We start from the raw sequence: 26,726 nt of genomic DNA, 5'->3' as shown, positions 1-26,726 counted from the left end.
CTTTTCCAAATATGCTTACTGTTATAGTTTCCTTTTCCTTTTGATATCTTCAAACCTGTCTTTTGTATTGTTAAAAATAGTAAGCATGGTTGTTTTACAGTTTACGTCTGATAATTCCAATAACATAAGTCTGTTTCTATTGTTTGCTATTTTTGTTAGCTCTTGTGGATGGATGTTGTTTACTTGTGTGCTTATTTATGTTTGGTTGTATGGTAAACACTGTACTTGACAAATTATTTGCGGGAATCATATGAGTTTTACAGTGAAGGTATTTTCCTCCAGAGGTGACTTGCATTTGATTTTCCCAGGACCATGGCATTATGTCTAGTTCAACACAGACTAAGTTAAAGACTTGAAATTCCTAATGTCCCGAAGAACTGATACCTGTCTGTAATTCCACAGGCTTGTTTCACTTCTGATTCACCTTTACTGTGTGAAGGTGAATGGTACGGCCATTCAGGGTCTCATGTTTTTGTACAGTCACCTACTAGGTTCTTACTTTGTGTAGTCTTTGACTTCTGTCCTTACTTCTCAAAGCAATCAAAAGTTCTACTTTTAAAGAACTGGCAAATGGCAGGGAACAGGTGGTTTTCAATTTTATGCTAACCTCTTTTGAGTTTGCTTTTGTGCTAATTAACCCACATATTTTCCACTTATCTTCTCTTCATTCCTTCCTGTGGATTCCAATTACCATATCTTTCCTTAGCATTGTCAGCCTGAAGAACTTTCCTTAGCATTGTCTGCTAGTAATGCATTATTTCCATCTGTTTATATAAAAATGTCTTTATTTTGCCTTCATTTTTGAAGGAGAGCTTTGCTGGATATAGATTAGATGAAAGGTGTTCTTGTTTGTTTTCCTCCCAGCATTTTTTTTTAATAAATTTATTTATTTTATTTATTTTTGGCTGTGTTGGGTCTTCGTTGCTGCGCGCAGGCTTTCTCTAGTGGCAGCAAGCGGGGGCTACTCTTTGTTGCGGTGTGTGGGCCTCTCATTGTGGTGGCTTCTTTTGTTGTGGAGCACGGGCTCCAGGTATGTGGGCTTCAGTAGTTGTGGCTCACAGGCTCTAGAGCGCAGGCTCAGTAGTTGTGGTGCATGGCCTTCGTTGCTCTGCGGCATGTGGGATCTTCCTGGACCAGGGCTCGAACCCATGTCCCCTGCATTGGCAGGCAGATTCTTAACCACTGCGCTACCAGGGAAGCCCCTCCCCCAGCATTTTGAATATCTCATTTTAGTGTATTTTGGCTGTCATTACTTCTATAAGAAGTTGGCCTTAATTCTTAATGAAATCCCTATATGTGATGTTTTGTCTTCTCTTGCTACTTTCAAGATTCTCTCTTCACCTCTGGCTTTTATCAGTTTGACCACAACGTGCCTGGGTGAAATGCTCTTTGTGTTTATCCTACTTGAGATTCACTGTAGTTCTTGGACCCAAAAGTTAAAATGTTTCACCAAATTTGACAAGATTTCAACCATTTTTTTTCTACATTTTTTCCCTGACCCTTTCTTTTTCTCCTCACCTTCTACAGCTTCACTTACACATTTATTGAAACAGTTAATATTGTTCCACAAATCTCTGACAGTCTCTTCATTTTGAGAATTTTTTCTCTGTTCTTTGGATTGGTTAATTTCTATTCATCTATCTTCAAGTTCAACATTTTTTTTCTTCTGTCACCTCAAATATGAGGTTTTAGTAATCTAGTGAATTTTTCTTTCGTTATTGTACTTTTCAGCTCTGTAATTACCAACTGGTTCATTCTCTGAAGTTTCCAATTTGTTGAGATTTGCTATTAGTTCACTCAAGAGGTTTTTTGTTTCTTGTTTTTTTTAATTCTTTGCCATATTTATAATTAGCTACTTCAACATCTTTGTCTCCTAATTTAATATTTGTGCTTACCCAGCACCTATTTATTGAGTCCTGCTTTTTCCTTGAGTATGAGTCACTCCTTTCTCTTTCTCTGCATGGCTAATAATTTCTGTAAGAAAGTAGGACATTGTATGTAATACATTGTACCAATTCTGGATTTTGTCCTTTTTTTAAAAATTAATTTATTTTTATTTATTTATTTTTGGCCGTGTTGGGTCTTCGTTGCTGCGCACGGGCTTTCTCTAGCTGTGGCAAGCGGGGGCTACTCTTCGTTGTGGTGCGTGGGCTTCTCATTGCAGTGGCTTCTCTTGTTGCAGAGCACAGGCTCTAGGGTGTGTGGGCTTCAGTAGTTGTGGCACACGGGCTCAGCAGCTGTGGCTCGTGGGCTCTAGAGTGCAGGCTCAGTAGTTACGGTGCACGGGATTAGTTGCTCCGCGGCATGTGGGATCTTCCTGGACCAGGGCTCGAACCTGTGTCCGAACCCGTGTCCCCTGCATTGGCAGGCGGATTCTTAACCACTGTGCCACCAGGGCAGTCCCTTGCTTTGTCCTTTTAAGGGTAATTTGTTTATAGGTCAATTACCAAGCTTGGACTTAAACCGGGAAATATGTCTTCCCACGGTGTGTAGTCACTAATGTCTCTGCTCAGTTCTATTTTGTTTAGCCTGACTCCCTAGAGAGTATTCACTATCTCTGCACAGTTTGGTTGTACGCAAATTTGGCGAGAGGTTCTGCTCAAATGCCTCAAGCCATTACGGCTTCCATCTTCTGCTGCCCAGGTTGTGTGTGAATCGAGGAATGCAATCCAAGGCACAGCAAATTTTCTGGTCTCCCCAAGCTTTCAATTCTTACTGGACTCCCTGGCATCTATTGTATGCGTGTATAGTTTTGCAATCAGCCAGAGCCGGGTTAAGAAGTTATCAGCTCAGCCCCTCCACGGCCCTCTTGCTTCCAAAATATCCCTCTTAAATTTCTACTTTCTCCTTTGCCTACCCTGAACCAAACCTACCACCTATAGATAATAAAGCTGTGTTTTTTTTCCTGCCCAAGTTTGGGGGGTCGTGTGAAGTATGACAATGATCCCAAGCAAAAAAGGTCACAAATTTGCCCTTCCAACCCAAGGCAGTAGCAGTTTTTGATAACTACACCTCTCAAATCATTGCTTCATTTTGGTTATTTTCTAGTAGCTGTTCTTCTGAACTTGTACAGTTCAGTACTTGTTTCCTACAGAGTAGAACTATCCATTCTCTTTATGCCACCATTTTTGGAATTGGAGTCCTACTAATTTACTTTTAGAGTAGATGTGGATATAGCTCTCTTACATCACCCCACACACATATTCACATACAATGACCTACTAATATACTTATATATTACATCATAAAGATTTTTGGTTAAATTGATATTCAGTGTTCACATTGTTGTGCCCATAATGATACCATGGAAGTGCTTCTTTTTTTGTTCAATCTTCTGTTTTCCTGCAGCGCATAACTGCTTTCTTTTTCATGTGTTTAGTTTTTCCAAACACCTTTAGTTAATTCTTCCCATATGATGAAATGGCTTGTCTCAAGATTATTTGTTACATGTGGTTAAACAATTCAACAAATTTACCAGTTTCAGTGTATAACTGAAAAAGTCTTTATTACAATTTCTCTCCCCTTGCTTCAATCCAGGCTGTAATGCCTGCTGTACATCCCTCACCCTGGGACTTCCTTATCTCATTCTCCTGTGTTGAACGATCTGTTCCCCAAATCCCACACTTTCTCTTTTGAGGTTAAATCCCTAGTTTTGGTGATGCACACCTTATGGTAGATTCCTAAGGAAAATATAACTTTGAGGTCCATGTTTTGAGACCCTGTATTTCCAAATGTGTATTTATAATCTTCATACTTGACTGACAGTTTGACTGTCTACTGAATTATTCTGGGTTGAAAATCTTTTTCCTTCTAAATTATGAGGGCATTCTTCATTGTCTTCTAGCTTTCAACACTGCTATTAAGAAGTTCAGTGCCATTCTAATTCCTAATCCTTTGTATATTACCTGCTTTTTTCTCTCTAGAAACTTCATCTTTGGCATTTGGAAAGCACTCAATTACGTGGCTTTAAGTAGCTTCCCTGTCACCCCTCCATTAATTATATGAGACACTTAGTGGGCTCTTTCAGTTGAGAAACTTAAGCCCTAGCTCTGGGAAATACCTTTTTAATGTGTTTTTGGTATTTTTGTTCTTTGATAATTTCCCCCACCCTGTCTCTATTCTCTCTTTCTAGAATTTCTCTTAGCTAGATGTTGGATGCCCTAAAAGGCTCAATTCATTCACTTATTCAACAAATATTTACTGGGTACCCATTATGTGCCAGATATTGATCTAAATACTGTGGTTATCATGATAAATGAGATAGACAATATTCCTATCCTCAGGAAACTTACATGATCATTTTTTTGAAATTTCCTTTCCAATTTTCAACCTCTGTCTTTTGGTCCTTATTTCTGAAATAGTTCCTTAATTCTATTTTCCAGTCCTTTGGTTAGTTTTTTCAAGCTATTACATCTTTAATTCGACATTCTCCGAATTATAGAGATAATATTATTTCATTTCTCCAAGGACATTTATTATGGTTTTTAAAAATATTTTCTTCTGTTTTATACATAATTTGTTTCTTCTCAATGCGTCTACTCTGTTTACTTGATTATTTATTTGCTTTGGACTCTTCTTAACATTTACTGATTCTCAGCAATCTATTCAGATTTAAGTGTAAGGTAGTAAAATGCTGAGAGGGAGCTCTTGTGTGTAGATATGAGGCTTGTTGAGAGTAGGATGGCTGAATATAAGCTCACTTTTTTGCTGTTACACGACTCCTGAGAATCAGTGTCTGCAGATCTTTTCTCTGGTTAGTACACTTCCATTCCCTTATTCCAAGAAAGGCTGCTCCAATCTCTTACCTTGAGAGCATAAGCAAGTTGCAAGGAGAGAAAGAGTCTTAGGAATCTTATGGCTCCATATACAAACTTGGCATTAATCATCCTGCTCTCAGGCCCTTGTCCCTCTTACCTGCTACCTCTAAACTCTGGCCAGTTCTGGGGATCTGCAGTGAGAACTGGCTCACTCCTTATCTAAATGGTCTTCTGCAGACACCAAGGTTGCAGCTTCCTCCACACTGCCAAGTGTGTTCCTAGCCATCTCAGCTCTACAGCTTCCAAAAAAAGTTTGCTTACACCTCTATTTCACATCATTGTTTCCTCCCCATTTCTCTTTGTCTCTGTGGATGTCCTTCTTTTTTTTATTCCTTAACTGACATTTTAACTGGGCTTCAGGGAGGAGAGAAAAGCATGAAAAAAATCAATTCACCTTATTTAAACTGGAAGCCTTAAGATTTTCTAAGTCATTGCTTAAGGGACTTGTTTTCATTCTCCAAAAATGACATTGAGGGTGGCATCCTTTACTACTACTCATTCTTCCTTTTCTGTTCTCTCAGAGCAAGTTATGAGACTCTGATGATCTTAAAAAACAAACAAAAAAATGCCACCATCTGCCTTCCCTTGAGTACAATAGTTTCACTTAACTCACATCTTCTAATTAATTCTATTAAAAACAATTATTCTTCACCCACAAAGCTAACACAGCATGCTGGAGCTCTCTAGACATTTTTAAACCATATCTTTAAAGAGTGATGCATTTTAATTATCAGGATTTCATTATTATATTGGAAAGTGGTATAACATAGGCTTTATGTAAAATATAATTAACGCTATTGGAAAAAAAAGAACAAGGAAGAGAGTATAAAACTCAGAATGTTTCAACAGGTTCTCTGCACCCCCAACCTCCAAGCCTCAAAACACAGCCCTGAGGCAGACAACAGCCAGGAAAAGCATCTCCTCCATCATCTCTGGCAACCAATTCTTCTGACTGTGGAGCTGTACTAAGAAAAAAGCTCCAATCTTCTTTAAGATAGACCCAAGTACAAGCTTTATACTATTGCTTTATATCTACAAAGAAGATATGAAATATTGAAAATGACCCAACTTCTTAATGCTTAAAACTCAGTACTATGTACTTACAAAGGTCAAAATACACAAACTTCTTGGCATATTGGATGATATATTAGTTGATTTCTATTTTTAAAAGCATCAATTCTACAACATGCATTAGTTGTCTTTCATATATATTTCCTATAAAATCTCCTTCTACCGTTTTTTTTTTTTTTAACAAGAAGGCAATCATTTTGGCTTTTTTATTATGAAATTCTTACCTGATGACACAGTCTCTCCCAACATTACCTTGCAACGCTTACAAATTACTTTGGTATTTGCCTTTGGTTTCTGTAGAACAGAAAAATGTCATTTAAATGTCATTCAGCTTTTCTTAAAAGGAATATATAATTTTAACATGGTCTCTAGAGTATACATTGAACTTTACATTTTATTTTGCCATCTACTAAATACTGGGAATACATTTAGCTTGTATGCATAATTCACATGCACAGAGATCACTTTTTTCAAGTCTAAAGACAAAATGAACAGAATGATTTTTCCAAACTAGTCACCTCCTGATAATCTACACGTTGCCAAGTAATTTGAACAAGAAGCATCTTACATTTCTAAAAAACACCTCCAAACATCATTTAGAATAGGCAGATGGTGGGCAACAAAGGCAGAGAGGGTAGGTGGCTTGCCCCAACTCATGTGTCTAGAAAACAGAAGAATTAGAACTTGAACCTAAATTATTTTGACTCCTAGTCCAGTGCAATGTATGTAAAAGTAATCTATAATTCATAATCACCATTGGAAGTTAAAAATGCCTAACCCATTCATATAATTCTATCTTTCCATTTAAGATATGCATTGTACCTGGAAAGATACCATTCTGGAACAAATTTCTGAAACATTGTTAAACTTTGAAAATCCAACTTTATCATTGGGGATACAGATTAAAACAGCTAGCAGTCACTTAACTATTAAGAAAACAAAAGACTAATCTTTTAGACATACAGAACAGAGGTTGGCAGGGGTGGGCAAAAATGAGTGAAGGTGGTCGAAAGGTACAAACTAATTATAAAATAAGTCATGGGGATGTAATGTACAGTATGGCAACTGGAGTTAACAATACTGTATTGCACACTTGAAAGTTGCCTTAGTAAATCTTACAAGTTCTCATCACAAGAAAAAAAAGTTCTGTAACTAAGTATGGTGATGGATGTTAACTAAACTTATTGTCATGATCATTTTGAAGTAAATACAAATACTGAATCGCTATGTTGTACACCTAAAAGTAGTAAAATGTCAATTATACCCTAATAAAAAAAATCTTACTGACTTACAGTTTGTTATAAGAGATGATATTATAATTAATATCATGGTGGTTAAGAGCCTGGAGTCTGGGGCCAGACTTCCTAAGTTCAAATCCCAGCTCTGTTACTCACTAGACATGTGACCATGGGCAAGTTAATTAACCTGTTTTGGTTTCTTCATCTGTAAGATGAGATCGACAGTAGTGTTAACTCACAGAGCTGTTTATTAGGATCTAAAACGGAGTGCTGTAAAACACTCTCCCTGGCACATGGGTAACTGCTAGGCAGATGTTACGTAAATAAAATACACTTTTGGCACACTTCATTCAAGAAATGGGCAGAAAACCCATACCTTCCCACAAAGGTATAGATTTTTTTGTCTGGATGTGCTGCTAGTAACTAATAGAGCTGGTATTTAAATCCAGGTCCCTTTGATGCTACAGCTTATGCTTCCTAAGCACTATGCCAAGTGTTTTCCAAACTAATTCATAGAATCAATTCAGTGGGTGACACCCTGAATTTTTAAAGAAATATGAAATAGAATGGAACAGAAAATATCACCGTGCTTCAAACATAGTGTAAGTAGTTCTTCAAGAAACATCTACTTGAGGTGCATCTGTGTCTCTGTGTGTGCATTATCAGATCTTAATGTAAAAAAATTATTATATAGTTCTTACTTTAGTTAAAGGTCAAAAAAAAAAAAAAGTCAAAAGCCACAGACATAGGAACCAAGGCAGGTGCCAATTTGTTTAGGTCCAGGCAAGGTTACAGGAAGACGACAGCTTAGAAACCAAGCATGCTCAACTGCAAAGTTTCACATTTTGGCAGTTTCATGCTTTCTTACAATAAAATCTATCTGTATGGCTCCAAATTGGTATTAAAGACACTTTTTAAAGGATCCTATTTCGTACAAGTTAAATCAGACCATCCTCATTAAATCTTACCAAATACTAAGGGCTTTACTAAAAACTAATACAGGTTATTGGAGTAGCAATGCTTAAGAAGAAGGGATTTTTCTGTTCGAAGCAAAAAATTTTTTGTCAGGTGCTGTTATGTATTTCACTCTTATAGCCCATTTTGCTTTGTCTTTCAATGAAGCGGAAAAAGTGGGTTTTGTTGGTTGGTTTTTAAAATAAAATTCTACCTTTTCAACACATGGGTAATCAGGATTTTAAAATCTGATCAATAAAAAAACAAATTACGTCAAACAACCAAATGTGTGAATTTTGATTCAAACAAATTTTACTGACATCAGAAGATAGTTCTAATAAAATTTGTAAAATCTGTATATGGTCTGGTATTGTACCATCGAGTGTTCATTTTGTCTGTTGTGAAAATGACACTGCGTTCATGTGAAAAAGAACAATCCATATGGGGTGAAATGACATAATGTCTGGGATTTGCTTTAAAGCACTTCAGCGAAAAACTAAAAATAAAATGGGCAGATGAAGCATACTTTATGAATCAAGATTACTGGTATACGGAAGTTCATAATTCTATTTTTTACGTTTGGGAATGTTTACAAAGTTCAACACGTTATTCTAAGAAAAAAAAAAAAAAGAGAGACCCTAATGGATTTAACAAGACAAACAAATAACCAAAAAAAAAGGTAAAACTGTTACTCATACTCGCCAGCTAAAATACCAATGTTCAATTTCATTTGTTCTTTAAAATATAGGTTGAAGTCATCAGTGTGGCTATACTTTCGTCTAGAATAATAATATGAATCTTATAAAAGATTGAGGTGCCACCTTTATCAACCTGTTGTAAGACGCAAAATTTTTATTATGTTGGTGAAGTGAAAAATATTGTGAAATAACAAATAATCAGTAGATGTCTTTTGAAAAGCAAAGATATATACTGTCACGTTCACAGAGGCACAAATAACACACTGTACACATACGGGGTTATTCAAGGAAAGGAATAAGTGTTGGACTTTGTTTATGCTGTTTCTTTGTCATTTATGAATATTTTAGTTCAAGAGATATGCTTTGGAGTAATTCATTGTCAAATACTCCTTAAGCAGAACTAAATATACATTTCTCATGGTGAGGTGAGTTATCTCTTAAAATCCCTTTCCACAATTAAAATAGATTTTTATAATCTCTCACAAGCAGAGGCAGAAATTACTCCCACCAAACACTCAGAATACACACAGAATGCACCATTAATGTCTGATAAGCTAAACAGTCTTGACCTTTTAAATTAACATATTACAATGCTTTTAATTCTGTTAAAGAGAAACTCTGCTTTGCAGTGCATTTTTCTTGACCTACGCTTAAAGGAAATAATAAAGCGAGTTGCGCAAAGAAGCAGCCTAGCAGTGTAGGAACTCTACAGAGCAAACGTGAAAGACAGACGTTGTTGTGGACTAATTAAATCAATATATCTGCGAGATGGCACCGCGGCTCGGAGAGGTGAGTCAGCCTCCGGTCCTCGTTTTTATTTTCCTTTGTGTTGCTTCCATTTCTAAGGACCCTTGATATTGTCTCGCCAAAAAAATGTTTCCCAAGAGATGCCATTAGGATGCTGTGTCACCATGTGACATTTCAAAACCCTGCTAGATGGCTAGACGGGGTGATATGAGAAACAGGTTTTCAATAGCACAGAGAAGCCTTGTTCCCACAAGACCCTTGAGAGTACTGTTTAAGGAGTCCCTCCAAATTTATGTTACTATTTTGGTCACAGGCATATTCTTTCAACTGCAGCAATATGCAATTAAAGTGAAACTTTCATCTAGGTTAACTTGAAAACAATCTTGTTAACAGCAGCTTGTCATGATGATAATTTCCCACAGTCTCCTTGATACTTAAAAAACTGTAATGTCTCAATATGAAGGGTCTTCCTTTAACACGTGGGATGGTTGTTCACAATTAAGAGGAATTCTTATAAATGGCATCACATAACTGATAAAGACATAAATGTGAGGAATCTACTCCCATACAGAATGCAGAGTTCATCTGAAAGAAGGAAACTCATGGTTTTTCTTATTTAATCTTTCCCACTCCTCTTCTCGTACCTTCCAAACATTTAAAAAATTTATAGCTTAATCATAAAAATGAAAGTCAAAATACATAAAACATAAAGTACTAGTACAGAAATTTAGATTAAAATATAATTTTACTATAACCATATTAAATATAATTAAACCATAGATTTATATTATGTGCTTACCATTTATCTTTTAAAAATATAGAAGGCTATAGCACTAGAATTTGCGGGGGGGATTCTTATACATATATATATACATATATATACATTAGAATATATACATACATTTTATCTAATGTATATTATCTAATACACACACACATATACACACTGAAAAGCAGTGGAGATCAAAGGAAATATGAATGGTTATGATTTTACTAAAGGTAAAGATACATATAGAGAAAGAGTTGGGAGAGAGGAGGAGAGCGAGAGACAGTAAACTACTACAATTTTAAATAAAACTAAAGGTAAAGGGATTTGTGTTTATGGTGAAAGATGAGATACTTACATAATGTAAACAGATAACAGCTTAACCTCGATATTTGACAAACTTCCTTAATCTCCCGCAAATTAGAAAATAGTTCTATAAACTAGCAGACAACCTAAGAGCTGCGGACTGCTGCGTGTTTCCTAGAGTGGCTCAGTTCTCATTACAAAAATTAAATGAGTTCTAAATGAAACTTAACACACAATGCTTTCGTTCCTACCAATAATCAGATGTTAAAGTGAAGGTTCTCTGGCAATGATTTTCTTACCTTTTTAAATGACATCAGTATTGACTTGCCATCCAGGGAATGATTTCTCACAAGGGCCAAGTCAATGGCACTGATTTTCTTTTAAAGTAAGGTAAACCACCTGTTCTCTGCAGTGAGAGGAAATGGCCTTCTCCCTCCAGCAACTTTGAGAGGAGCTGCCTGACCTCGCTCGTTAAGCATCAGCTTGGAGCCTGCAGTCCGAGCTTTATTTCCACGCTTGGGCTCCTCCACTTCCTCTTTTGCCTTGACGGCATCTGATTGTATGACACCAGCAGAAGTCTAGACTAGGGGCAGACACAGGAAAATACCTGGACCTATCAGGACAGGACATATCTTGAAGGCAAAGAACACATTTAATTTAAATCAGACTGTGAGGATAAAATGTACATGGATGACGGAATATTGTCCTAAAAGCAAGGAAGGAGGGCATTTTGGTTTGTAAAACGGTAACATTCCCAGAGTCTACGCGGGAAGAAGTCCTCTTCCCCTTCTTCCTCCCGCTCCCGTGGCTGTTTAGGTTTAAGGCCACAAGCTTTTTCCATAACAAAAGAGCAGAGCTGGATGATGAAGGCAACTGAAAATCATGGATTTTGGTCTTTAGAACTGTCTGTCACATGCCCTGAATGAAGAAAAGACTGGAGAAGGCAGTTTCTAAACCGACCTCTAAATGAGCATTTATTTTGAAAGATACATTACCATTTTTAAATGGTTCTCAGAAGAAAGACAGCGCGTCTCCACTGGGGCTACTGCAGGTCTCGGCTGCTGTAAATCATGTCTTAAGTTCACCAAGAAGAAACAGTCTCCAGTGAAACAGTCATTCTCTTGTGGATGAAGTGGCTTATTAGCAAAGGGGTTGGCATGACAACACCACTCGTCAACCAGAGCACCCCAGTTTTCGTGTGGCAGGGGGAGCAGTCTCAGGAGCTTCCTAGTGGAAAGAGGAAAACAATGCTTTACAGGACAAAATGGAACTGTGACGTTCTCTTAACTAAATCAGCATAAAGGATGAAAGAAACTCATTAACCACATTACTTGCAGTGTTATTTTTGCCCCTGATGGCACCAGTAATATATACTCACTATAGACAATTTTGAAAACGCAGGGAGGTATAAAGCAAATAAAAACCATCCTTGGATGGACCTAGAGATTGTCATACCGAGTGAAGTAAGTCAGACTTACTTCACTTATTCCTAAGACAAACATCATATGATATCGCTTATATGTGGAATCTAAAAAAAAGGGCACAAATGAACTTATTTAGAAAACAGAAATAGATGTAGAAAACAAACTTATGGTTATCATAAGGGGGGGGGAGGGATAAAGGGGAGGGATAAATTGGGAGACTGGGATTGACATACACACACAACTATATATAAAACAGATAACTAATAAGGACCTACTGTATAGCACAGGGAACTCCACTCAATACTCTGTAATGGCCTATATGGGAAAAGATTCTAAAAAAAGAGTGGATATATGTATATGTATAACTGATTCGCTTTGCTGTACACCTGAAACTAACACAACATTGTAAATCAACTATACTCCAATAAAATTAAAAAAAAAAATCCTTTCTTTACCACCCAAGGACAGGTAGCTATTTTTTTACATGACTGTATTTCTTTGCCAGCCTTTCAAGAGAGACAGCTGTACACAGGCACACAGTCTGGGATCAGAGGAAATACACAAACTGTATCTTGCTTTCATTGTTTTATTTAGCTATATCATGATACTTAATGACTGCATTCTACTCCATAGGTATGCCAAAACTTTTTAGATCATTCCCTCACTGTTAGATATTTGGGTTTTGAGTATTTCATTATCAACAACCCTGAGATGAACAGTCCTAGAAAATTTGTATACAGATCTGATTATTTCCTTGGGAAAGAAATCTTGTAAGTGTGACATTACAAGCACAAACGATGTGCATTTTTTTAAATTAATTAATTAAATTTTTTTTGGCTGCGTTGGTTCTTCATTGGTTCTTTGCTGCTACGCGCAGGCTTTCTCTAGTTGCGGTGAGCGGGGGCTACTCTTCGTTGTGGTGCGCGGGCTTCTCACTGAGGTGGCTTCTCTTGTTGCAGAGGACGGGCTCTAGGCGCGCGGGCTTCAGTAGCTGTGGCACGCGGGCTCAGTAGTTGTGGCTCACAGGCTCTAGAGCGCAGGCTCAGTAGTTGTGGCACGTGGGCTTAGTTGCTCCACGGCATGTGGGATCTTCCCGGACCAGGGCTCGAACCCGTGTCCCCTGCATTGGCAGGCAGATTCTTAACCACTGCGCCTCCAGGGAAGTCCCAATGTGCATATGTTTTAAACTCAATTCCTATATTGACAAACTGCTTTCCAGAAAGGCTATACCAATCCATGATTCTTCCACTTACTTTTTTCAGAATTGAACACTATCATTTTTCCATGTAATTGGTGAAAGTGTTCTCAATACTGCTGTAACTGGCAATTCTTTAATTACTGGTGAGATTGAACTGGCTTTCATATTTATTCGCCACTGTGTTTCTTCTGTGAATTACGATCAATGGCTATTTTCCAGTGAGATGCTAGTATGTTCTTATTAAATTGTACAAGTATATTCTATATTAAGAATATCAGTCCTGGGTGGGATAGGGAGGGTGGGAGGGAGGGAGACGCAAGAGGGAAGAGATATGGGAACATATTTATATGTATAACTGATTCACTTTGTTATAAAGCAGAAAGTAACACACCATTGTAAAGCAATTATACTCCAATAAAGATGTTAAAAAAAAAAAAAGAATATCAGTCCTTTGTCTAAAATCTGTGACAAATATTTTTCCAGTGTTATTGCCTCTAATTTGATTAACATGTCTTAAATTTCAAATCATCCAACCCTTTCTTCTGTGATTTCTCTCATTACTATTTTCTATAAACTTTTTATTTTGGTGTAATTTTACGTTTACAGAAAAGTTACAAAGATAGTACAAATAGTTCTCATATATACTTCACCCAGCTTTCCCTAATGTTAACATCTTACATAACCAGGGAGGGTTTGTCAAAACTACTGACTTTATCTGGATCCCCCTAGTTTTTCCACTAAAGTCCTCTTTTTCTGTTCCAGGATCCAATTCACAACACACTGCATTTAGTCATCATGTTTCCCTCATCTCCTCTGCTCTGTGGCAGTCTTTCCTTGTTTTTCAGGACCTTGAGATTTTTGAAGAGCACTGGTCAGGTATTTGACAGAATACCCCTCACTTGAGTTTGTCTGGTATTTTCTCAAGATTAGACTGAGCCTATGGGTTTGGGGGATGTCTACCACTGAGGTGACTTCTCATCACACCAAACCCAGAGAAGACACTGTATCAGTATGACTTACCCCTGGGGATGTCAACCTTGATCACTCGGTTAAGGTGGCATCTGCAAGGTTCCTCCACTAGCAGAGCTCCTGTTTCTGCCTTTGCACACTCTATTGTTTGGAAGTGAGTCATTAAATCCAGGCCACACTCAAGGGAAGAGAAATTAAGCTCCACTCTGTCATTATTACTTATGCTTAGAACATCCTTACAATTAAGTAGCCCCTTATATTTGCTCCCAGTTTTTGTTTTAATGGTTTCATTTTTTTCCTGTAGAAATATAGACACCTGAGACTTCTCCATGGTTTACCTCTATTTTAATCTAAATTGGGAAGATTTAGTCTAAATTTACCTCTATTTTAATCTAAATTGGTCTAAGGGGTGAAGAAATGTGGGCAGGATGATGAGGACATTTCAAAATAATTTATCCTGAAAAAAAAAACAAAAACCAGAATACAAACATGCTTCTGGTCTTCCTAATGCCTTTGAATATTGTGAAAGCTTAAAGCACCCTGAATACTTGCTCACTTCTGCTCCAATCGACTGGACCATTTGCCTGCTAAGGATCAACTGTATTTGATCACAGACCTGTTTATGCTACTTATGCATGTTTTTTTAGTTACATAATTTAATCAAACATGTTATTTTGTTACATGTTATTTTAGTTACATAATTTAATCAAACATGTAAACCAAAGAAATATGAGTTGCTATTCCTCTGAAAGCTAAACATTTCAGAGAAGAGGAAAGTCAGTTATTAAAAAACAAAATCACTGGTGGAATGTGGGAGATACAACTATAAAAAAACTGAGGCGAGGGGAAAAGAATAAAAATCTAGAAGAATTCTGCAATCAGACTGCTTCAGTGTCTAACTTCTCGTTCCACTTTAAAGAAACCTAAACTGGAAACTCTGGATAATGAATTTAGGATGGCATAAGTGACAAAAACTAAAAGAGTCCACAGCAGCAGACTCATATTCAACAAAAAGATATTAGTTCCATACTAAAATACTAGTAAGTTAATGTACATTTGCATGTTTTAAATGAAAATATTTAAGATGCAAATGTATCGTTTTTAAATGATTCCCTCACATGAACCCTTTTTCTTTGATTTCCCCAATCAACTCTGAGTCTCATAAAAGGGCAATTATAACATGGAAGAGGGTAGACATTTAATTTTAACTCCAGAGGACAGAAGTAGGAACAAGAAAGGCTGATTTTAGTTTAGTAGAAGCAAGAACGTTCCCTTTTAAATTAGGAAATGCTGCACCACTAGCATCATTCAAGTTGCTGAGTCTATGAAGGAGATTTAAGAATCGATTCTTTCAACATATACTTTCTGAAAGTCCACTACTAGGAGTCAGGCATTCTGCTGACACAAAATATTAGTACATACAGTCCCTTTGTCAAGGTATTCACATTCTAGTGGGAAATATACATCTATGAACAAATAACAAAACCAGAATATAATAAATGCTCATAACAGAGCAGCAGTTCTAAATTCTTGGGAGTTGAGAGGGGAAAGGGAGGGGATGGCTCAGACCCCTTTGAAAATCCGATGAAAGCGTTAGCCCCTTTCTTCAAACATACATTCCCACCTGCACACAAAATCTGCATATTACTTTAGGGGATTCGTGGACTCGCAAAAACAATCCATGAATTCAGGGCAATATGTACAAAGTGCTAGGGAAGTAGAGTGCCGCTGGACTTCAGAGAAGAGGTAACATCTGAGCTGACCTTTGAAGGATGAATAGGAGTTCTCCAGGCACTGAAAGGAACTAAGGGTGTCCCAGGTGTAGGAAACAATATGAAGACAGGCACCATATATGTTTAACTTGCCACTGGAGTCCCGGTGTCAGGCACAGTGCCTGACTCACAGTGTAAGCTCTTAAATAAAGGAATGAACTAGCATGCGTGGATAACTATAACATGTGAGGCCCCTGGTTGGGTCTGCAGCATACTCGGATGAAAGGGTTAACAAATATTTTCCTTTGCTTGAGAATCTGACCTTTGGTTTAACCACCTAGACATGTTACCCCGGAAGCCAGGTAGATGGTAGGCATTGATTATATTGCTAGGCAGCGCTGACTATGGTAAAAATGATCCTTGATTGGTATATCACATCTGGACTAGGAGGAAGTTTGAATGAGCTGTAAATATTAGATGAGGATGCCATGCTTTAAACGTCCCTGAATGCAGGTCTTTGTGGGGAACCCTAGAAACTATGCCAAAGAATTATCACAAGAGCTATTGGCTGTTTAGGGCATGAGGCTTCTTCTCAGGGTAGCTCCTGCACCTGCCAGATATGAATCTTGCACTTTGTACCTGGAACCGTGTCACATGGGGAGACGAGAGTCCCCAGAGGGGTATGTGACCTGCCATTTGCTTGGACTGCTGCAGGCCCTCTGCTGAGGTGAACTCCTGCCACCGCCCCGAAGGCGCGAAACGTGGCCTGCGGTTGTGTTGTGAGCCCACACGTTTAATTGAACTTAAGAAAACCTCAGGTGGGCACCTCCCACACCTTATTCCATGTAATGCTTACTACAACTTTGTGAGGTGAGAATTTCCATTCCCCTGTTACAGAGAAGGAAAGGGAGGCTCAGAAATGTTAAATAATCTCCACAAGTTCACAGAGTCAGAGCTGATGAAGGAAGGCAGGATCTTAACCCAGGTCTTCCAGACTCCAAACTAACTCTCTCCCTTGGAATCTATTCCCTCTCCTGGTAACACAGAACATCAGTAAAGGGGACAGGGAAGGTGGGATGGTACAGACTACATGGGGTGTGACACGTCAACCGAAGGGGCGGGAACTTGGTTCTACAGATAGCTAGGGAGCGTCACAGAATTTAAGGTGCGGGAGTGACAGGTCGGATTTGAATTTTTACAAAGATGAGGAGGAAGACAGACAAAGGTGCCTGTTCAGAGTAAGAGTTGGGCCTAAACAGGCTCCTAGATCTTCTCCATCACTAAGATTCTCTGTCCCTTGACATTTTGCACGTAGTGCCAATAAACAGATGCTCAATACAGTGTCAAAGGCAGCAATGTCAAAACCTCATACATGATCAGAAATGAAACTGCACCGAGACTTAGAGAGATCTGGGAGCGTTGATGCACATTCGCACACAATGTGATGTTTCAGACTTAACTTGACCTTGTATCACGGTGAATAAAAGCTATACTATATCCCATAGCTATCTCTGTAAGACATCGAGCAAGAAAGAGCCTAATTCACAAGTCATTGCAAAGATAAAAGTGTTTTTACAGCAGAAAGAAATTTTCTGATGTTTGGAAAAAACATAAAACCTTTAAGAACAAAAGATGTATTTTAATCACAGCTCTCCTGAAAGTGTATCTATCGAAAACCCTGAAACTTTGATATGATCTATTTCCCAAGAGAACTTTCAAAAGAAAATAGATACCACATTTTTTTCAAGGTAGTTTTTACGTAAAAACCTGCTGAAGCTCAGAAAAAGAGTGAAATGATTTCTTGAACATTCTCTCAGCTTAAGATTCTATGATGAACAGCAACACATGCTTTTAATTAATTAATGTTTTAGTTATTTTTAACGTATCTTAAGCATAAGCTTTGGGGGCAAAAAACTTAAAATGCACAATTTTATTTTATTTTATTTATTTTTTTAAACTTGGTCAATGATTATAAACAATTTTTAATCTTTTAGTTCATATTGCCAAACTGCCTTCAGAAAAAAAATGATCAATTTAAAGATCCACCACTAACATTGAAGAGTATCCATTTTACTACATTTTAAAATGCACAACTTTAATAAATGTTATTGATTGATGGTGTTTATTTAAAACTTAAACATATACAAGAAAATGAAATGCCTTCACTTTAAAATCAACCATTAATCAGTGATATTAACAATGGTAATACAGAGATTTCACATTGGATTAGAACCAAGTGGGCAATAAGAATTTTAAGAAAAAATCAAATATCTAAAGCTCAAGATACAGCCACTAGAATATAGATAAGCTGGCATTATTATTTATTCCAAAAGTTTGTACAATGTTACCAATAATTCAGTGTGTGCCTGTCCTCTCTTTCCACCTCTTTGTTCTCTTTCATAGAAAAGTGACTATTCATAGGAGTAGTTATTTTCAGACTACAATAATAGCTGGTCTGTCAAGGGACCAATCAACTAGTTGGATATTCTGACATCTCTTATGTTTCCGTTAAGTTCATTCTGCTTGTTACCTGCTAGAGTTTCAATGCCCTCATAGTTGCTGGGCTGACACCCAGCTCTGCTGGTGCAGGTGGAACCGGGAGGGCCTTTCCAGAGACCTTGGGAGACCTCTCAAATGACTGAAAATCAGGCTGATGTTTCAAAAGTGTTTGGCCAACCGATATAATTCAAGTCTGACATGAATTTATTTCTAAAAGACATAATAAATTTCAAACATAACGACCATTTAGCTGTTTCTGAGACTGATCACAATGAACTAAATTTTATTATTATTGTTGCTTGATATTAGGGACTGTTAACAAGAGAATAATCAAAAATTGTATATGTTTGGACAATTTTTACAGAAAAACTCTGCTGAACTGGTAAGAATGCAAATTGGATAATTTTATTGTAAAGAAAGAAGGCATTATTTTCAAACAACCAAACAAATGGCTAGGAACGTGTGATTCTGAATGAAGAAAAAAGACTGCTGTAATTAGCAGATTTCATGCACCCCGGTGCTAGTAAGTATTAAAAGCCATTAATGAGTCTTTATAAGTTAAACAGTCTTCTGCACCTATAATTTGCTTGACAAGAATCTTTTTCATTCAAAAAAAAAAACAGTAACAAGCATTAGTCTTGCACTATCCAAATAATCATGATTCACAGAACTCAAGGTGCAACTTTCTGAGGTTCACTAAGCACAGAATTTTCATGCTGGCAGGACTCTTACAGGTCTATCTAACTGAACCTCTGAATTTTGCAGATGAGGAAACTGAGAATCAAAGTGACTTGTTCCCAGATAGAAAGGCTGGCCGGTAAGCAGATCTTAACTCGGCTCCATTGCTCCCAATACAAGAGCTCCTGCTAAGACAAACCACCATATTCTAAGATGCCTTCCTGAAAAGAATGCCGACAATGAGTTGATTACAGCACATACAAGCCTCCTTTGAAATACCTTTGGTTTTACTTTCTACTCAACAAGCACAGATGTCCTTACCACCTGCGTGGCACAGGTAACTGAGGGAGAAATGAGACGACCACTGGGCTTGATGCAAACAGTCAGCGTGACATCCTTGTGCAGACACAGGAGGAAGCATGTCTTTCCATCAAACAGAGAGCCACGGGGCCTGCTGCCTAAGAGTGAAATGGAAGCAAAGCCTTCCGTCGCCTACTAAGGATTTCTCCGCATTGCTCAAGAGGCCCCCAGGTGCCAGGCGCACATGTGTGACAGACAAAGGCGTCCAGGGAAGCCTTGTGAAGTGATCAAGGCCTAAGTCACATCCACTGTGGACCTTCTCGCAAAGAAAAAGGGAGAGAGGGGTTCATTTCCCTGGCACACCTAAAAAATACGGAGTCCTGCGTCAAAAAGGCTTGAAACACTGTACTAGATAATCTGCTAGGTTGCCAATAAGGCCGATTATGGAAAAGGGGGTGGAAGGAGGCTGTAAAGCCAACTAAAAGGAGCTTGCCGAGTATTTACTATTATATATGTCACAGCCTTAAACGTAAGAGCGTTTATTCTCTTCACAAGTTAGGAAACTAGGCCATCTTACATCTACATAAGAAGCAGCGGAGGTGATATGGACAAGGTTCCCCAGCCTGTGGTGGTAAAGCTGGAGTTCACACCCAGGTCCCGTTCTCCCGCTCTGCCTCTCACTCCACGGCCTCCCAATGGTCAGGATTAGGGAGAGCGCATACGGTCTTCCAGTGTCAGCCTCTAAGCCCTCCTAGCTCTCAAGTCCAGGGTCATAAACAGGACTGACACAAAACAGAAGATGCAGTATCAGCCAATGATGTACGAGCACACCCTTCAGGCCAAGCACACCAGGACAGTCCGTTACTCTAGTAAACTCGCTCCTCTGTGACTTCCAGGTCTCTCACTGTTGTAGAGGCACACGTGTTTCAGAAACTGCGTCTGAGAGTTAAACCAAAGCCAGAAATAGACTGAGAGAAGGAAGACTGTCCTGGTTAAACTCCAGGGTAAGCTGGGATCCTCTGGACCTCCCAGGCTCAAGCGGGCCTATCCCTGACAGCGTGCCCTGCGGCCACCTCAGCCTTAAGGAAACTGAGCGAGGACGTTCTCCCTGCCCTGCAGATTCAGAGTCACCCCGTGGCTTCCCCAAGATAATCACTCAGAGGGTGCTCTGCTCACAAGCCCCCCACTTACACTAGCATAACTTTCCGCAATCTCATCTACCCGGGATGCTGCCAGAAATCAGAGAGCAAGCAAGAGAGGCTGATGGAGGGCCCGAAGAAGCACCCTAACGTGTACTCGAGTCAACGCGGCAAGAATTTTTTTTTTTTTAATTTTATTTATTTATTTATTTTTGGCTGTGTCGGGTCTTCGTTTCTGTGCGAGGGCTTTCTCTAGTTGCGGCGAGCAGGGGCCACTCTTCATCGCGGTGTGCGGGCCTCTCACTGTCGCGGCCCCTCTTGTTTCGGGGCACAGGCTCCAGACGCGCAGGCTCAGTAATTGTGGCTCACGGGCCCAGTTGCTCCGCGGCATGTGGGATCTTCCCAGACCAGGGCTCGAACCCGTGTCCCCTGCATTAGCAGGCAGATTCTCAACCACCGCGCCACCAGGGAAGCCCCGGCAAGAATTTATAGAGAATGCACTCTTCTTCAGGCAGCGAGCCTGCTGCTGGGGGCGGTGATGATGAAGATGGTGATAAGAGCAAGAATTACAGCAGGAGCTATCGCGTACTGAATGCTTAGCGGTTACACTCATTCGCTCCTCCCCCGAACCCTACGGGGGTAGCTCTTATTGTTACCTGTATCTTTGCAATAATAAAAAAAAAAGAAAAATGAAGGCACAGAGTGGGTAAGTAACTTCCCCAGGGTCACAGCTAGTAACTGGTGGACACAAACACAGACAGTCTGGCTTCCGGGTCTGTACCACCAGCCACTACACAACACTGCACTCTAAATATGAGCGAGGAGTAACATGCGTTATGCGTAGGACTATCCCGCACCCAAAGCCTCCAGTTTAGGCGGGAAGACAGGCGAATAAACCTCCGAGGAGCACAGAAACCAACCCAGGGTTCAGGAGAGGCTCCCGGCAGAGATCTGCTGAATCTAGGTAGGCGCTAACCAGCGGGAGATGGGGGAGGGGGGGGTGCGTTCCAGGAGCGGGGTAGCTTTCACTAGGCACTAGGGTGGGGAAACCCATGAAGAGACCGTGGGACTGCAGGCCGAGCGCTGGGGCTGTGCACAGGACGTGTGTAGGGAAGGAAGCAGGCGGGCGAGGGCGGGCTGGAACGCGAGGGTGCAGAGGTAAGCAGAGGCACGCTCACAAAGCACCCGGCGCGGCATGCGGAGGGCTTACGGGGTTTATCTCGGAAGACGTGGGAGGCCACGGGAGGGCCTGAACGGGGGAAGCAGGCTGCTCTTGGGAACAATCACTGGGCGGTCTAGACGTGATCAGAGGGGGTGAACCCAGGGTCAGGCTGAGCGCGTGAGGAGCAAGCAGCAAGGGCTCTTCGGCGAGAGAACAGTGGCATCGACTAAGAGGTGGAGGAAAGTGGAGAAACGCGGAGAAGGAAGTAGCAAAAGTACCCGGTAACTGGCTACCTGCAGGGGGACAGAGAGGAAGCCTAGGCAACAGCACCAGGATTCCACCCTGGGGACACAGGGAGAGAGAGGTCTGGTGTTCATCCCTCCACGGAGACCCGGAACACTGGAGGAGGAGGGGTCTCATGTAAGTCTCCAAGGAAACCCATCCAACAAAGAGCTCTAAATTCTTCCTTTAAATATTGTCAACAGGGACTTCCCTGGTGGTGCAGTGGTTAAGAATCCACCTGCCAATGCAGAGGACACGGGTTCGAGCCCTGGTCTGGGAAGATCCCACATGCCACGGAGCAACTAAGCCCGTATGCCGCAACTACTGAGACCACGTGCCACAACTACTGAGCCTGCACTTTAGAGCCCACGAGCCACAACTACTGAGCCCATGCACCACAACTACTGATGCCCACACGCCTAGAGCCCGTGCTCCACAAGAGAAGCCATCGCAATGAGAAGCCCATGCACCGCAACGAAGAATAGCCCCCGCTCACCACAACTAGAGAAAGCCGGTGCACAGCAACTAAGACCCAACTCAGCCAAAAACAAAGTTAAAAAAATACTGTTAACGATAATAAGGGTTTGCTCTGTCTTTCCAGCCTATGAGTGATTAGAAAATTCAGAGAGCAGGGTTTGCGCCCAGGAAACAAAGAGGCTGACAGGAGGAGAGGATGGAAAAATAATTAAAAGAGACAACGTGGGAATACAAAGAATACAGCAAAGGGCCCTTCCCATCTCAATGGGGTAATCACAGCACACCTCGAAGGCAGGTTACAGCATTAACCTAAGCATGGAGAAAAGGTTAATTTGTGCTTTATATGCTGTTTTAATAAGCAGGGAAACAGGAAATGGATTTTAGAAAGGCACTAAGAGAAATAGTTCAAGTACAAAATTGTGCTGCAAAAGCTTCTGTTATTTAGAAAATTCACTTAATGTGGAAAAGTTCATTCACCAGGATGATGGCTAAAACGTGTGACAGATGCCGTGTGTTTTCAGAGGAGAGGGGCCTATCTCTACCGGCTATTCCACCAAGATAAGCCTTCCTCCCTCAGAGCCAGCACCCTATTGTTCCCCTTTGTCAGCTGGAGAAAATCTAGCTGCTCCGTGATTGCTGGAGAGTTTGGGGGCTGGTTTGGTTCAAAGTGACATTGAGCTGGCTCTCATTTGAAGGCCACAGACTGCTCCCTTGGCAGTTCCTTCAAAAATTCTGAGAGAAAAAGAGAAAAACCATTGCCAGGCACAAGATGAACCGGTGTTGACTGTGTTCCTTACCTGTTCCTTATGATGATTTCACCGCAGGACTGGCAATAAAACGTGCAACATTCTTGGGCTTGGGAGCTTTGATTAAACACTGAGATCGGTTCTAGAGGAAATCAAGGAAACAGCAAATCTTAGAGGTTTGGGACAAATCCATTAACATACTTAGAGTTTAATAGCCGCAATAAATTACCACCAATAAGCACTGCTTATGATCTACCCAGAAGTACCCATTTAGTTAGTATTATCTGATGACTCAAGCAGAAGCAAATATTGGGAAGTGTTTTCAAAAACAGATTTTGCTACATGTTTCAGAGTTAGGTATTGCCCTAAATTATCTGTGTAACATAGATAACTCGTTATTTCTCTCATTCTGGAAATACCAACCAACATTAAGGATAAGAGAAAAGGAGCTATTTCTTTCACATCCAGCTGACTACTCAGAGCGTCCCCGTTCTCAGCTTTCCTCTGCTACGATTAGGGACAGTTTTTCATCACTGTGACTGCTGGTAAACAGACTTCTTAAATTTAATTCGATTTAAACAAGGTTGATGTCCGCTCTGGCATCTTACCAGTACGTACAAACAAAATCAATCTTGAAATTGGTCTTTATTGGGCAGGTCCCGGGGAATGAAACGGCTCCTAAGAAGAGTTCCATCTTCCAAGAGTGAAACTCAATTTCTGATTAAAGCTGTGGGAAAACATATATTTCCCATAGAATATGAAAGAGCAGTATAAGACAGTATGTTTCCTTAGTTTCCGTTATTTCATTCACGAAGGAAACTTTCATTTCCAAAAAAGCTCAAAATACAAAAAACCAAACCCACAAAAATATTTGTCTACTAAAAAAAGTCTGAAGAAATGAGGTTATATCCATTAGAATCAAGCAATTTGAATTTGGTTTATGTTACTTTATATTTTAAGATTAAAAAAAAATAATTGATGTGAGAAAGTTTAAGCCTTAAGAGTTAAAAATTCTTCTGTTTAATTTCTAGGACTGCCCTGTAGCACTAAAGTGAAACAAACAGTATTCTTTAGCTCTGAGCAGATAATAAGTAGACCTGGGTAAGACATCCAAAATTTTCTTTTCAGAACCAATAAACAAATTTTCAGTGACACACTGCCCTCTGCTGCTCACCCAGGATGATGCAGGCTCAGGTTCAAGTCAGAGCCTTCTGATACAGGGGCATCCTGGGAAGCACTGCCTCCTGGGGATGAATCTAATGCTGGTGCTACATCAGATTTTACTGCAGCCAGTTCTGGGTCAAAGGTCACGTCTGACTTATGCATTCAAAACAGTGTAACAATATGTCTACTGTAGTCCTTAAAAGAGCATTCTTACAGTTGAAAAGTCAACTTTGTAAAAACCCTGAAACATAGATTGAATGCTATAAATGTTAAGACTCGCTTCCTACCACAGATTTTGATTCACGTTTACATCAGTATGCACCTATTTGATATTTATTCATTCGGCAAATATTTATTCACCACCTATTATGTGGAAAGCACTAAAGCAATTAAATACTGAGGAATCTATTTTGCATACCCCTTCATGCACTGCGGAACAGGGCTTTGAATGTTTTTCCTTTTCAGACTGTTGAGTAAAATATGTGTTAAAAATGTAAAGAAACTGGAGACCCATGAATGCCAACAACAGATGCAAACCAACACACAGCAGTCAATTTATTTTGTCCAACAGTTAAAACTAGACAGTAATGTTTGCTGATTTAAATTTTTAAAAATAGTTCAAGTTTTGCTATTTAACTGTTATAGAATACGGGTAGGCAACATACCAATTCTGTCTCTGGAAGGTCTCCGTACCTCCTCATTATAGGACCTAAAATCATGGTCCCAGAAAACTAGCAGAAGATCTGAAAACACTCCACCGTGGCTTTCACGCCTGCTTTTCTCCAGTTTCCTGATGTGACCCAAGATTCCTGCTGTGGGTACTGTTCCTCATCGCTAAAGACAGGTGATGACGTCACAGGAGCCAGACTCCCAAGGCTTCTTCCCTGAAACAACACTTCCCCTGCCCACCATGAGGCACCCTCAGAGCATCTATCTCCCCTCTTAACGGCCCCATTCTTCTTTCCATGGTTATTCCAACAGTCATTCTCAGGTTTATCCTATGCCACTTCAGCCCCAGGACATTTCTTTCCTCAAACCAACCCTGCTCAACTCAGACTAGTTATTCACTAATCCAGCACTTGAGCAAAATCATTCTCCAACAAAAAAGGAACGGAACTCCCTCTACTTCTCTTTCCTTTCAAAAGCCAGGACAGAGATGCCAGGGAACACCTGGCAACTCCTAAACAGCGCTTCAGTACAATCCTGTCGACCGCCCTTGGGGCTGCATGGAGAAATGCAGATGAAAGGCTTCGCATCCACGAGGCAACAGGGAAATCTCAAGTGCATCTATAAGAACTATAATCCTTCTCTGAGAACAAGTATCACATCCAGCTGTTACAGCCTCCGTTTCCCCTTTTTGCATCATTTTTAATCCGCCGAAGCATATCACTCACATGGCAAAGAGGCGATGAACCAGTGAGGTCATTCGATAAATTATTGCGAGAAACATTTCTACTGCCTTTCTGAATCAACGTGCCAACAACAAAATATTGGAAGTATCACAGGCATAGCAACAATCAAAGTCAAATGATGCATCAAACTCAATTTCAGAATCTTTATATGTACTGTTCTCTCTAGTTAGAAACGTCCCGGACTTCCCTGGTGGCGCAGCGGTTAAGAATCTGCCTGCCAGTGCAGGGACATGGGTTCGAGCCCTGGTCTGGGAAGATCCCACATCCCATGGAGCAATTAAGCCCAAGAGCCACAATTACTGAGCCCGCGCGCCTAGAGCTCGTGCTCCGCAACAAGAGAAGCCACGACAATGAGAAGCCCATGTACCACAATGAAGGGTAGCCCCTGCTCACTGCAACTAGAGAAAGCCCACATGCAGCAATGAAGACCCAACGCAGCCAAAAATAAATAAATAAAATAAATTAATTAATTAAATGTCCCTACATGGATGCAATCATTTCCATCATTCAGTTCTCTGGTCAAACGCTGCTTTCTCAGAGTGGCCTTCCCTGACCCTCATCTGCCCCTAGTCACGCCCTATCCCACTATTCTGCTTTACTTTGCCCACAGCACTTACCTCTGTATCCAAATAACTTGTGTGTTCATTACCTGTTCCCACTGATTAGAATCTTAAGCCCCATGACGGCAGAGACCTTCCTAGCTTGCCCACTTCTGTACCCCAGCAGCTAGATCAATGAGCTAATATTTGTTGAATGAATGAATTTCTACGTAATGCTTTCATATCAACCAGGTCTTGCGCGATTGCCACGTGATTTCATCTTCCTATATCAACTCTGTGAGCCAGGTTTTTTACAATTAAAGAAACAAAGCAGGGAGTATGTGGGAAATCTCCGTACCTTCCGCTCAATTTTGCTGTGAACCTAAAACTGCTCTTAAAAAAAAAAAAAAAAAAGGGCAGGCTATTAG

General features: G+C 40.0%; 1 protein-coding gene across 2 annotated transcripts in view; it reads right to left on the bottom strand.

Annotated features, from left to right (window-relative positions):
• Positions 1–26,726, bottom strand: part of UBE3D (ubiquitin protein ligase E3D) — a 145,653-nt gene that overhangs the window by 109,830 nt on the left and 9,097 nt on the right. For both annotated transcript variants that reach the window (XM_036871954.1, XM_036871955.1), the window contains exons 3-5: positions 23,235–23,325; positions 11,593–11,824; positions 6,113–6,182 (exon numbers count right to left, since the gene is read on the bottom strand). In XM_036871954.1, the coding sequence (XP_036727849.1) occupies positions 6,113–6,182; positions 11,593–11,824; positions 23,235–23,325 (393 nt within the window). The remainder of the gene's footprint in view (positions 1–6,112; positions 6,183–11,592; positions 11,825–23,234; positions 23,326–26,726) is intronic.

The sequence above is a fragment of the Balaenoptera musculus genome, chromosome 12 (genome assembly GCF_009873245.2).
Source record: "Balaenoptera musculus isolate JJ_BM4_2016_0621 chromosome 12, mBalMus1.pri.v3, whole genome shotgun sequence".
NCBI classification, from domain to species: Eukaryota; Metazoa; Chordata; class Mammalia; order Artiodactyla; family Balaenopteridae; genus Balaenoptera; species Balaenoptera musculus.
This window is presented reverse-complemented; position numbering and strand designations above follow the sequence as displayed.